The sequence below is a fragment of the Manis javanica genome, chromosome 8 (genome assembly GCF_040802235.1).
Source record: "Manis javanica isolate MJ-LG chromosome 8, MJ_LKY, whole genome shotgun sequence".
NCBI lineage: Eukaryota > Metazoa > Chordata > Mammalia > Pholidota > Manidae > Manis > Manis javanica.
In genome coordinates this window covers 12,041,625-12,053,238 of record NC_133163.1, presented here as the reverse complement: position 1 = coordinate 12,053,238, position 11,614 = coordinate 12,041,625, and the positions used below count along the sequence as shown (strand labels likewise).

At 35.5% G+C, this 11,614-nt stretch overlaps 1 protein-coding gene across 11 annotated transcripts in view; it reads right to left on the bottom strand.

Moving 5' to 3' along the window:
• ATXN3 (ataxin 3) overlaps nt 1-11,614 on the bottom strand; it is a 52,127-nt gene continuing 40,513 nt past the window's right edge. For 10 of the 11 annotated variants that reach the window (XM_073241956.1, XM_073241960.1, XM_073241953.1 and 7 more), the window contains 2 exons: nt 8,943-9,028; nt 1-4,155 (listed from right to left, as the gene is read on the bottom strand). In XM_073241956.1, the coding sequence (XP_073098057.1) occupies nt 4,061-4,155; nt 8,943-9,028 (181 nt within the window). In that variant the 3' untranslated portion in view covers nt 1-4,060. The remainder of the gene's footprint in view (nt 4,156-8,942; nt 9,029-11,614) is intronic. The other variant, XR_012133715.1, reaches the window with a different exon arrangement.

Sequence of the window (11,614 nt, the reverse complement as noted above, 5' to 3'; positions counted from 1 at the left end):
TAAAAAAGCAAACATCTTTAATAATCTTTTATATTTAAAATACGACTCATTGAACATCTCCATTGTCAGTGTGCAACAGTGCTTTGGAAGCCCGGCTTCTCCAACGACCAGACAGGAGTCCTGTGTGTCTAACAGTAACAGAACTCAGAAGGGCACACACACAAGGGCTGCAGAGCTGGGTCCTGAGCAGACCGCGCTGTCACAGTGTACTTGTGTCATGGCCAAAAGACAATCTTTTTATTTAAGATGTTTTTTGTATTTCAATTTCAAATAATTTTTTTATACAGAACAGTGACTTTTAAAAAATTATTTCCAGTAGTCCAGTGTTGTAGAAATTAGACAATCACATTCAAATATAAGTTGTAAGGTTTCCTCTTTCCAAAAAAAAGTATTAAAAAAAAAGCCTGGGAACATTCACCTTCGAATTATGCAAGAGACAACTGAAATACTTCCTAAACAAATCAGTAATTCCCATATATATTTCACTACTGCTTCCCACTCCTTGTCTATGAATCCAGTCTAAAAATATTTATTGATGCACTATTATTAAACATGCCAATTACTGTAAATTTAGAAATGTTACTAGCACTAGTTCTTAAAATGCCAGACCATTTTAGACAAAAATAAAAATAGCAAAGGTTTTCTTCAAATTAAAAAAAATCACAATTCAAAAATTATCAAACCATGTCAATATTATTTTCATTCATGGAAGAACAATGCAACAAAAATATTGATGTATAAGACTTTAATAAACAAAATAAGCTGTTCATTTCCTTCACAAAAATGCTAGTTATAAAGGGACCAGGAATGAAGGAAAGTTTTTATTTAAAAAATATGAAAAACGATTTACACTGCTGAAATGATAAGTCGATCCAATCTGGTTTTTCTTAATTAAAATCACATATATAACATCTCTGTACTTGTCAGGGCCCACATAGAAGAACAGTTTACTTTAAAAATAGCGCCACAGGGCTCTTCAATTGCAGAGAAAATTTTTAACAGGAAGTCATCAATACTAATTATTGACTCCTCTTAAGAATTTAAAACATCAAGAAATATGTTTCAACTGAAGATATCTCGCTAATCATTATATTTTGCTTATGCACTATATCTTTTAAATTTGCACAGGTCCAATGGGACAATTTAAAAACATTTAGTAAATCTTGGCACTAGCATGATATTATTTAAAAATAGTATCAAACATGCAGACATTAAAAACATGATTTAGGCTCTGACAGGAATAAACTTTACTTTATTAAACTTAATATTAAATAAAGTAATATAGAGTATTGGTAGTTTTGCCTATAATGATCCTCAACTAGTTTTGAGCTTTTTTCCTCATTAACTTTGGCATGAATAAAGTCTTAGGAAAAATAAATTTTTAATGAAAAAAAAAAGCACCTTCTTAAATACTCTGTGAATTGTAAATTACAAGATCTTAAGGTTGAACTATAGTTTACCTGCAGCAGTCTTTTCAATTTACATTACTGAAATATTTGTATGTTACTGTAAAAATGTTTATCAATGGTTTTAGATCAGAGGTTAACTGTTCTGAGTTTTTAAAACATAACCACTTATTAAATCTATGATATCTCAAAATATTAAAGTGGTATTTCCAAAGTTTGTTTAAATTTTAACATTAGCATCACCACTGTATATATTTTATCCTGGTAACACAAATTATACATTAGAAAAATGATACCAATAGTTTAAATATTAAACATTAAAGTGTTCCCAATTGGTAAAACAGAATGGAAATCTTTACATAAAGTTCTTAGCAGGACAGTTGTTGTGAGTTTTGTTGTTTCTTTCTTGCAAGTGGTTTATGTAAACAGCAGTTCCTGATGTGTAAACTATAGCTTTGTGTTAAGTTTCAAATTTTCTGATACTGTGGTTATGAGCACTGGCATCTTTTTATACTGGACAATTAAGAAATATAATATAAATGTTCAATTAAATATAAGCCAATCCTAACAAGATGGCAGTTCACTAGTAATTAGGGATCTGCCTACCATATGTAACATACCACAACAAACTAAATAAACACTTTCAAATATATCCAGTGTGTGCTCAGCTCTGCTTTAAAAAAATCCCTAACAAATGAAGGCAATATGCCATATTCCCTTAAGCGCTTTAACAAGGGTGTATAACAATTTTATATAGAAACTCCCAAGGTTAAAACTTTCAAATGCACATTCACTTTCTCATTTTTATATTTGGTAGCTCATCAAGTCAAATGTATGAAAAACTTAATACAACTTTTCAATGGGAAAAGGTAAAAGTCAAATATCTATGGAAAATAATTAGAGATGTGCAGTCTTAAAATATTTTGGTTTGTAAATCTTGAGGGAATAGCACTAAACTCTAACATGCCATGAAGTTCAAGAGTTTTACAATTCTGAAACATTTTCAATTGTCAAAAGAAAACTTTAGATTTTAAAGTAAAACTGTCTAATTTTATATAAGGGAAATATCAGAAAAGTTTATTTGGCACAAAATAGTGACTAAAAATATGTCTCTATCCAAAAAAAGCTATTTTGTAATCATAAAAGGCATTTTCTCATCTCTTCTCAACTCAGCAATAAATCCTACATCAAAATTTCCCTGATAAAATGCATGCAGCCATACACCAGGTATGGCAACACACCATACTTTAATTTTCTGAATTGTTGGCTGAAATTTCTTAAATTTTAGCTTATGAACAATTCAACATTCAAAAGGGCTTCAAGATGGGATGGAGAAAGAGGGATAGGGAATAAGTGACAGAATCTAAACTGCCCATTTCAGAGACATGGTTAATTTAACCTAAATCATCTCACTACTGACCCAGCAAGAAACTATGCATCCCAATTAAAGAAGGTTTATCAAAACTAAAGACTTTCTTATTTACAGACACATCAAGTACTGTGTGGCTTCTATAATTCTTAAGCCATACATAATGCAAATGCCGAATCACTGTATAAATTTATATGTTTTTGTTAGGAAATTATTTTTGTGTTCATCATCTCCAGCAACCTATACCTACTAAAAGATGGACAGCAGAAGCAGACATCTACATTCCATGACTCAACTGTAAACAGAATGGACAGCCCCAGTCGCAAGAGGAAAAATAAAATGAAACTGCTACTAAAATTGAAGGCCAAATTTTGTCTTTCATACATTCATTGTGGGTATCATATGTTAAGTCTCAGAAGGAAACTTGCTTGCATACTATGCTTCTCTTTTTCTCAGCTGGAGAAGAAAGGGAATAAGTGCAGGGAAGAGGGTTACAATAAAGCTGTGAAGTTCTGACATAACTGAGAAGATATTCATAAAGCATCTGGGAAAGGATGTGCCCACACATTTAAAAAATTCTCATTTATTCTCAAATACTTGTGCAGGGCTGATTTCAGAGTTTAATAAATGCACCAGAACCATGAAATAATGATCCCATCTTTAGAGGGCTTAAAAAGCAAAACCTCAGAAAGATTACCATCTTTTCATAAGAGTTGTAAAAAAATGAGACCCAAGTAGCAGAGAAAATAACACGAGAAACATCCAAGTGCACAATACACAGCTGGAGGGAGAACATGGAACCGTTACCATTATCAACAGGGAAGATACACTAACCGAAAAAGGTCATGAGAAATAAAAGCAACTGTTAGATGACAAAAGTGAGCCAAATTACCTACCAAGAAGGGAGGCAAAGAAAACACAATGTATGGGAAAAGTTCTGTGGCAAGAGCTAATTAGTTGGTCTGTAAAAAGATTCAAGAAAAATGCCCTAATTTTAGACATGTTTGATATTGCACACTCAAAAAAGAAAAAGGAACATTTAGAAAACTATTTTAAATTTATTTAATTGCTAAATGCCTCTTTGGCTAGTGTTTGGAAGATCATTATTTACTCCTACAACTGATACATTTTCCCGTTTTCTCATCTTTTTTGTTGCAAACCACCTAAGAGCCTTATTCCTCTATGGAACATTATTCTCTTTGACATTACCAAAATGGACCCTTATGCTGTAATAACAAAGGATAATGTTGGAAAGTATGAATATCTAAATGATTCGCAAAAGGTATTATTTTTTTCCTTCTGTTATGAAATTATTTCTAACAGTTTCTAATGACATGGTCACAGCTGCCTGAAGCATGTCTTCTTCACTCATAGGATCCCCTGTTGGGAAAGAAAACAGACGTATTTCTTAGAAATTTCTGGAAAATTCTCAAAGTCACCAAAAGGTAAACTCTTAGAAAATGAATTTTTGCCTGCCACACTTAAAAAAAAATTTGCATATGGTAAAATTCACTCTTATGTAAGTTCTCTAAGTTTTGATAAATGCATAGTTGTATAACCACAATTACCAACCAGATACAGAACCGTCCCATTGCCCTCTAAAATTCCCTCATGCTGCCCCTTTGTGGTCAGTCCCCAACTCCTAATCCTAAGCAACCACTGATATGTTTGTTCTCTGCCGTACAGTTTTGCCTTTCCTGCAAATCGACATAAATTGAATCACATGTATGTAGCCCTTTTAGCTAGGCTTCTTTAACTTAGCACAAGGCATTTGTTTTGTATTTCAGAACACATACAATGTGCGAAGTGAAAGAAGATTTAACTTTTTGGTGTATATCAACAATTAATTACTTTCAAAGACATATTTTCTTTTGAAGTTAATTATTCACAGGAAGTTGTAAAGATAGTTCAGAGAGTTCCTAGGTACACTTCAGCTCAATATCACCCAGTAGTTAAATCTTACATAAACTACTGCTCACACCAAAACCTGAATATTGCCATTGGTACAATGTTACATGTAGCACTGTATCATTTTGTCACACCTATAGCTTTCTGTAATCACCACCAACCACAAGAGAGCAAACTGTTCAAGGACCACAAGGAGCTCCCTCCTGGTATTCCTTCACATTCATACCTACTTCATTTCCCCTAACCTTCCCTAACTGCAGGCAACCACCCATTTGTTCTCCATCCCTCCAATTTTATGTCATGCAAATAGTATCATACAGTATGAGACCATCTGAGTTTTTTTTTTTTTTTTGCACTTAGTATAATGCCCTTGAGATTCATTAAGTTGCCATATTTATCAGCAGTTGGTTTCTTTTGAATCCAGAGTGGTATTCCACGGGATGGCTGTACTACAGTTTGTTTAACCATTCACTTACGGTAGGCCATTTTGGTTGTTTCCAGGTCTTGATTTTGACAAATAAGACTGTTATAAAAATTCGTGTAGAGATTTTTGCATGGATGGTTAAGTTTTCATTTCTCTGAGATAAATGCCCAGGAGTGTTAACTGCTGGGTTGTATGGTTGTATGTTCAGTGTTTAAAGAAATATTTTCAAGAGTGGCTACTGTACCGGTTCATGAAATGTAGAAACCTTCCTTACATCACTTTATTCTTCCTGTTCATAACTGCCTTAAATGCTTCCCCCCCCCACTAAAACCCCAATCGTCATCAAACATAATTTAGAACTCAAAAAGAAAGGCTACCATGTTTACCCACATTTTCACTCTTTCTAGTGTTCTTTTTTTCCAAAATTAACTCTTACTATTTCTGTTTAGAGAATTTCCTTTGACTCTTATTTTAGGGTAGGTCTGCTGGTGAAAAATTCTTTAATTTTTCTCTTTTTTCCAGAAGGAAATTTTCTCTGGATATAGAATTCTGGGTTGAAAATTCTTTTAACACTTGAACAATGTGGTACCACTCCCTACTGTCCTCCATGATTTCAGATAAGAAATCTACTGTCTGACTGCAGTGGGGTACAGGTGGGACTTGATAATATGGGTGGATGTAGTAGCCACATTGTTTTTTCATGTGAAACCTCCGTAGGAGTGTATATCAGTCATACCTTAGTAAAAAAATTTTTTTTAAAAAGAAATCTACTGTCATGCAAATTGCTATAGATGAGGTGCTCTTAGCTGGTTTCAAGATTTTTTTTTCTTGTCTTCAGTTTTCAGAAGTTATATTATGATGTGTCCTGGTATGGATTTCATTGACTTTCAGCCTATTTGAGGTTCACTCAGCTTCTTGAATCTGTAGGTTTACATCTTTGGCCAGATTTGGGGAATTTTCAGTCATTATTTCTCCAAGTATTTTTCAGACCCACCCTGTTTCTCATCTCGTGGGACTCCCATGGCACATATAGTAGATCTTTTATTATAGTCCCACAGGTCTCTGAGGCTCTGTTAATTTTTTCCAGTCTAATTCTCTTTGTTGCTCAGAATGGGTAATTTCTACTGTTCTGTTTTCAAGTTCACTGGTTCTTCCCTCTGTCCCTCATTTACTTGTCAGGTACCTCCACTGAGTTTTAAATTTCAGTTATTGTTATGTTTCAGTTCTAAATTTTCCATTTGATTTTTCTTTATATTTTCTATTTCTGTCCTAAGGCTTTCTATTTTTTCATTTATTTCAAGCATGTTCATAATTGTTCACTGTAGCATTGTTACGAGGACTGCAGTAAAAATCCTTGTCAGATAATTCTGACATCCATGTCATCTCCATGATAGTGTCTACTGTCTTTTCTCATTCAGGTTGAAATTTTCCTGGCTTTTGGTATGCAAAGATTTTGATTAAATCCCAAACATTTTGGCTATTATGTTACAAGACTGTGATTCTTATTTAAATTTTCTCCTTTAGCAGGCCTCTCCTGACACAGCTCTGGAGGAGGAAAAGGTACTGCCTTGCTGCTTCCAGACAGGAAAAGATGGTGTGATCACCATTGCTGAACACACGGACTTCTGGCTTCCCACTGTCCTCCCTTGAAATCTCTGCCTAGAAAGGGTAGGAATACCTTGTTACTGCTTCTCACTGACACCAGGGGGATGGTGTTGTTACTACCTCTAATCAGTGACAGTCCTGATTCTCCACTAGGCCCCCTCTGACACCATCCAGGTGAGAAGTTAGAGGGATGCCTCCTCATTCCTTGATAGAAGTCAAGGCTCCCGATGACCAGAGACTCCATGGGAAAGGAGGTCTCACTGTCTTCTGAAGGGAATGAAACTCCCAGCTCACGCCTTGGCTTTCTCTAACACCATGCTGGCCAGGGAAAAGGGAGGGTGCACCTCTTTACTGCCAGGTAGGGATTCAAGTCTAGGTTCCCACTTGGCAGGGTGGGTGGCAGCAGGACCAGTTTATTTACCCAGTCATGTTTGGCTGGATTAATTATCCTCTAAAGTTTTTATCTTGCTAGACGGTCCCTTTTTACTTGGTCTGAACCCATGGCTTCTCCAGTACCAGGTCCAGGATACATGAGGCAAACGAAAACCAAGTCTACACACCACTGTGTTGTTGCCTGGTCCTGAGCTTCCTAGATGGTGTGTCCTCTTTTTACCATTCAGGTTTCTCTTCTGTTCATCTTACACAAATGTCCAGGATTGTTAGTCAGGAGTACGGAAGAGTGTCAGTTTGTTCCTTTAAACAGGAGTCCATTGTTTGGATGTACCACAGTTTGCACATCCACTCACCAGCTGGAGGACAGCATTTAAAGGTAGTTTCCAGTTTTTGGCAATTATGAATAAAGCTGCTGTAAGTATTCACATTCAAGTTTTTGTTGGAACTTGTCTTCTTTTTGTCTTGGTTACATCCTAGGAGTGTGACAACTGCATCACACTGTTAAGTGCACATTTAAATTTATCAGGAAATACTATACTGTTTTCCAAAGTTGCTGTATCATTTTACATTCCTACTAACAACAATAGTCCCAGTTGTTCTGATTCTTGCCAGCATTTTGGTATTGTTAGTTTTCCTTTTTTATTAAGTCATTATTTTTTTTAATTAAAACAATTTTTTTATTGGAGGATCGTAGATATACAATCTTATATTGGTTTCAAATGTACAACACAGTGGTTCAACAGTTACCCATATTATTAAATCCTCACCCTCTCTATTGCAGTTACTACCTATCAATGTAGAAAGATGTTACAGAGTCACTGACCACATTCTCCATGCTGTACTACCATCCCTGTGACCAACTTTTATTGTGATTGCGAATTTTTGTGCCCCTTTATCCCCCTCACCCACCCCAAGCCCTCCCCCTTAGTAACCACTAGTCACTTCTCAGTGTCTATGAGTCTACTGCTGTTTCATTCCTTCTATTTTGCTTTGTTTTTACTTTCCACAAATATGTGAAATCATATGTATTTGTCTTTCTCTGCCTGGCTTGTTTCACTGAGCACAGTACCCTCTAGATCCATCCATGGTTTTCTTTTTATGGCTGAATAATATTCCATTGTGTATATGTACCACATCTTCTTTATTCATTTATCTGTTGATGAATATCTTGTATTAAGCCATTATTAGAGTTCTATAATGGCATCTCATTGTGGTTTCAGTTAGCCTTTCCCTAATGATGGCTCATGATGGTGAGCATATTTTTTTGTGCTTACTTATCACCCATGTATTTTATCTGGTGGACTGTCTATTCAAATCCCTCACTCATTTGAGTTTTATTTCAGTTTTAAGAGCTGTTTACATGTTCTGCTTATAAGTCCTTTGTCTTATACAGTTTCTTTTTCACTCAACTTCTACTACCAGTAATTGGCCAACGTTTAAGACCTATTAAACACAAGGGTTGATAAGTAACTCTAGACTTGCTGTTGTTATTTACACTACACTCAGGTGTTTTTAGTGTTCCTGGTGGTAAAATGTATTTATTTTCCACTTTCTAATATTCATTATCCCTGAGGAACTTTTGGAGAATGAACTACTCACTATGAAGCTGCAAGTATTATGTATAATTTTAAAGCAAACAGTCGTTGAGTGCTCTAGTTGGCCTGCTCCTTAAACTAGAAAATTTTACAATTTACAATTGTAGTAGATGACAAAATCATTCAAGAGTTTCCATACAATTGAAGAGAGGAGAAAAACAAAACCTGTAAAGCTGAAATCACAAGGAGGCTGTGTCAGACTGTGCAGGTAACAAGCATGATGTACGGTCAGAGAGGTATACCTGGATCACCGCTGAGGGCCCCTGAACTTGTCGTTGGCTTTTCACATGGGTGTGAAGGCTGTCCTGGCGGGTCCCGCTGCTGCTGCCTGCAACATGCAGGAGAATTAACATTATAAAAATAAACCCTAAGAATAAATATGCCATGAGAAGAACTATTCACATGGAAAACAAATAGTTTCACAAAATAAGAGTCATTGGTGTGAACACCACAAAAAATCGCAGGAGCCATCTGGTACGTATTACTTGAAAGTATGACAGTGCTGAACCTAAGAAACCTAGATAACAAAGCTTGAATTAATCACACAAATTAATAGTGGGTGTTTTCACCACAAAACAATACATATACAAAATAATTCACTGGTAGCTACTTTATACAAATGTGTTGGTTTATAGATCCTTAATATTATTGGAAGTCACTGAAAATAAGCACCTTTGAAGAAGATAAAGCATCTTAAAATATCATGCAAGTTAACATGGTCTCCCCATGGCTGGTTGGCAGAATTCTTCTCGTCATTCACATCTGAGCTTCACTACTTCCTCAGAGATAACTTTCCTGACCACCTCACCTAAAGGAGCCCTCTGGCATTCTCCCTCATCACTTCATTTAATCTTATCACCACCTGATTTTCTTCTCTTTGTCTATCTCCTTCTTTAGTGTAAGCTAACAATAGAACAAAACTTGTTTCCCCAGTGCCTAAAACTGCCTGTCACATAATAGGCATTCACCAAATACATGATGTATGAAAGGAAATGGAAATAACTATGCATTATCAAGTTTCAGTGATATCTACTGCATTAAAATCAGTTCTCCCTGTATTTTATTCAAAAGGAAAAACTGTCATAAAAATCCACATTTTAAAACATTTAAACATGATAACTATGAGGAAAATATGTGGAGTGTCCTTGTACTTAGAAAATATATACTTAAGTATTGAGAGCTTAATGGAAGTTATTCTCAAATGGTTCAGAAATGTTCACAACTGGGGAATCTTGGTGATGAGTATAAGGAGTTCTGTGAACTAATTCTGTTTTTATGTAAATTCAAGGTTATTTCAGATATATACATATATATATATATATATGCTGAAAATTACAGAACTTTTAAATAGCTGACAATCTGAGAAGCCATAGCTTTCAATAAATGTACAGAAGATTTTTAAAGTAGCCAGAACTTTAAAATTACCAGCAATACTATTAATAGAATAGCCTTTTTTTTAGGGTTCCTCTTAGTCTTATGTTTTAAATATGAGCAACAAAGAAAATTCAACCAGTGGGAATTGCAGTTTCTCTCTGTTGGTCTTTGCAACAGCATATTGACATTTACATGAGCTTATGATGTACACATAGTCAGTATATTCCCATTAGTATCCCAATTCTGGAACAGAGCACAAGGAAGGCTATGATGTGTATGTACCACACTGATGTACAGGGAAATACATTAGGTACATCTCCAGGCCCTCTCCTTACAGCCAAAAAAGTGTGTCAGAATGTAAGGGAGTGATAGGTGAGACAACTTCAGTGGGATACTCTGTATTCTACTTTAACCTATGGAAAGTGAAAAGTACATAAATTGAAACAATTTTGACACCTTTCATAAGTGATGACACTATGCGATGGAATATGTTCAAGTAGCAATCAGCATCCATTCCCACTGTGCCTTTCTAATGTGCTTTCAGTATGACAGAGGTTGGAAAGCAAAAAAAAAAACATGTCTTACCTTGCTTTCTAGCTAGAATTTGGGCAGCCAGTGAAGCACTTGTATGATATTTAAAAGACAGAAGTGAGCTACAGCCATCTTCCTGCTGCTTTGGTTAAGTCTGCTGACAAATGCCAACCCCAGAATTCTGCTTCATGGCAGTTACTGTGGGGGCTAGCCTTCATGGTCCCAAGTCTGGGTACCTGTGGTGACAGCATCCTGCTTTTAGGGCCACCGCTACAGCAGTGTGTTCTTAGACTTGATATCCTGATTCCCCACCATCCTAACTGAGGCAGTGGCTGTTGCTCTCCCAACAAATTGGTCCTTGGGATCCTGGAGGCCTGGCCCAGAGCCTGTACCTCCAGCTGTTCCTAAGACTTTAATCCCTAATTTCTGTACTAAGTACTTTCTGCTCAAAACACCTCTAGTAGTTTCTGTCTCTTAAATTGAACCCCAATAAACTGAAGTCGTGGGTCAAGTATTAAGCAATCAAAAAATCATAGCAATCCACCATGTAAACAGTATCTTTTTCCCTCTTTGCTGGGAAACAATTTTTTAGTGACAGAAAGAATGAATCTCCATCATTTCAGAGCAACACCTGGAGTAGACATTAATAACGCTAAAAACATACCTAGAATACTTTACAGTTTACAAAACAGTTTCATACACATTGTCTAATTTGATGCTCATAACGTGAGTTAAAGCAGGTTTTGCAGTGACACTGCTAACACAGGAGAGTTTTGCTTGGAGTTTTACGATAGTTAAAAAGGATTTGGAAATTACTACTAGGAAAAAAATATCATGTCTATGAAAATATTTCACAACTCATAAACTATGACCTTTTAACAGGTATATTTTTAACAGTATTTTTATGCTTGATGTATGAATATTGTGGTTACTGCATTAAATATGAAGCTTCAAATACTGTACAGAAATAAACAACACTAAATTTGAATGAACAAGTTGGCATGAGTCA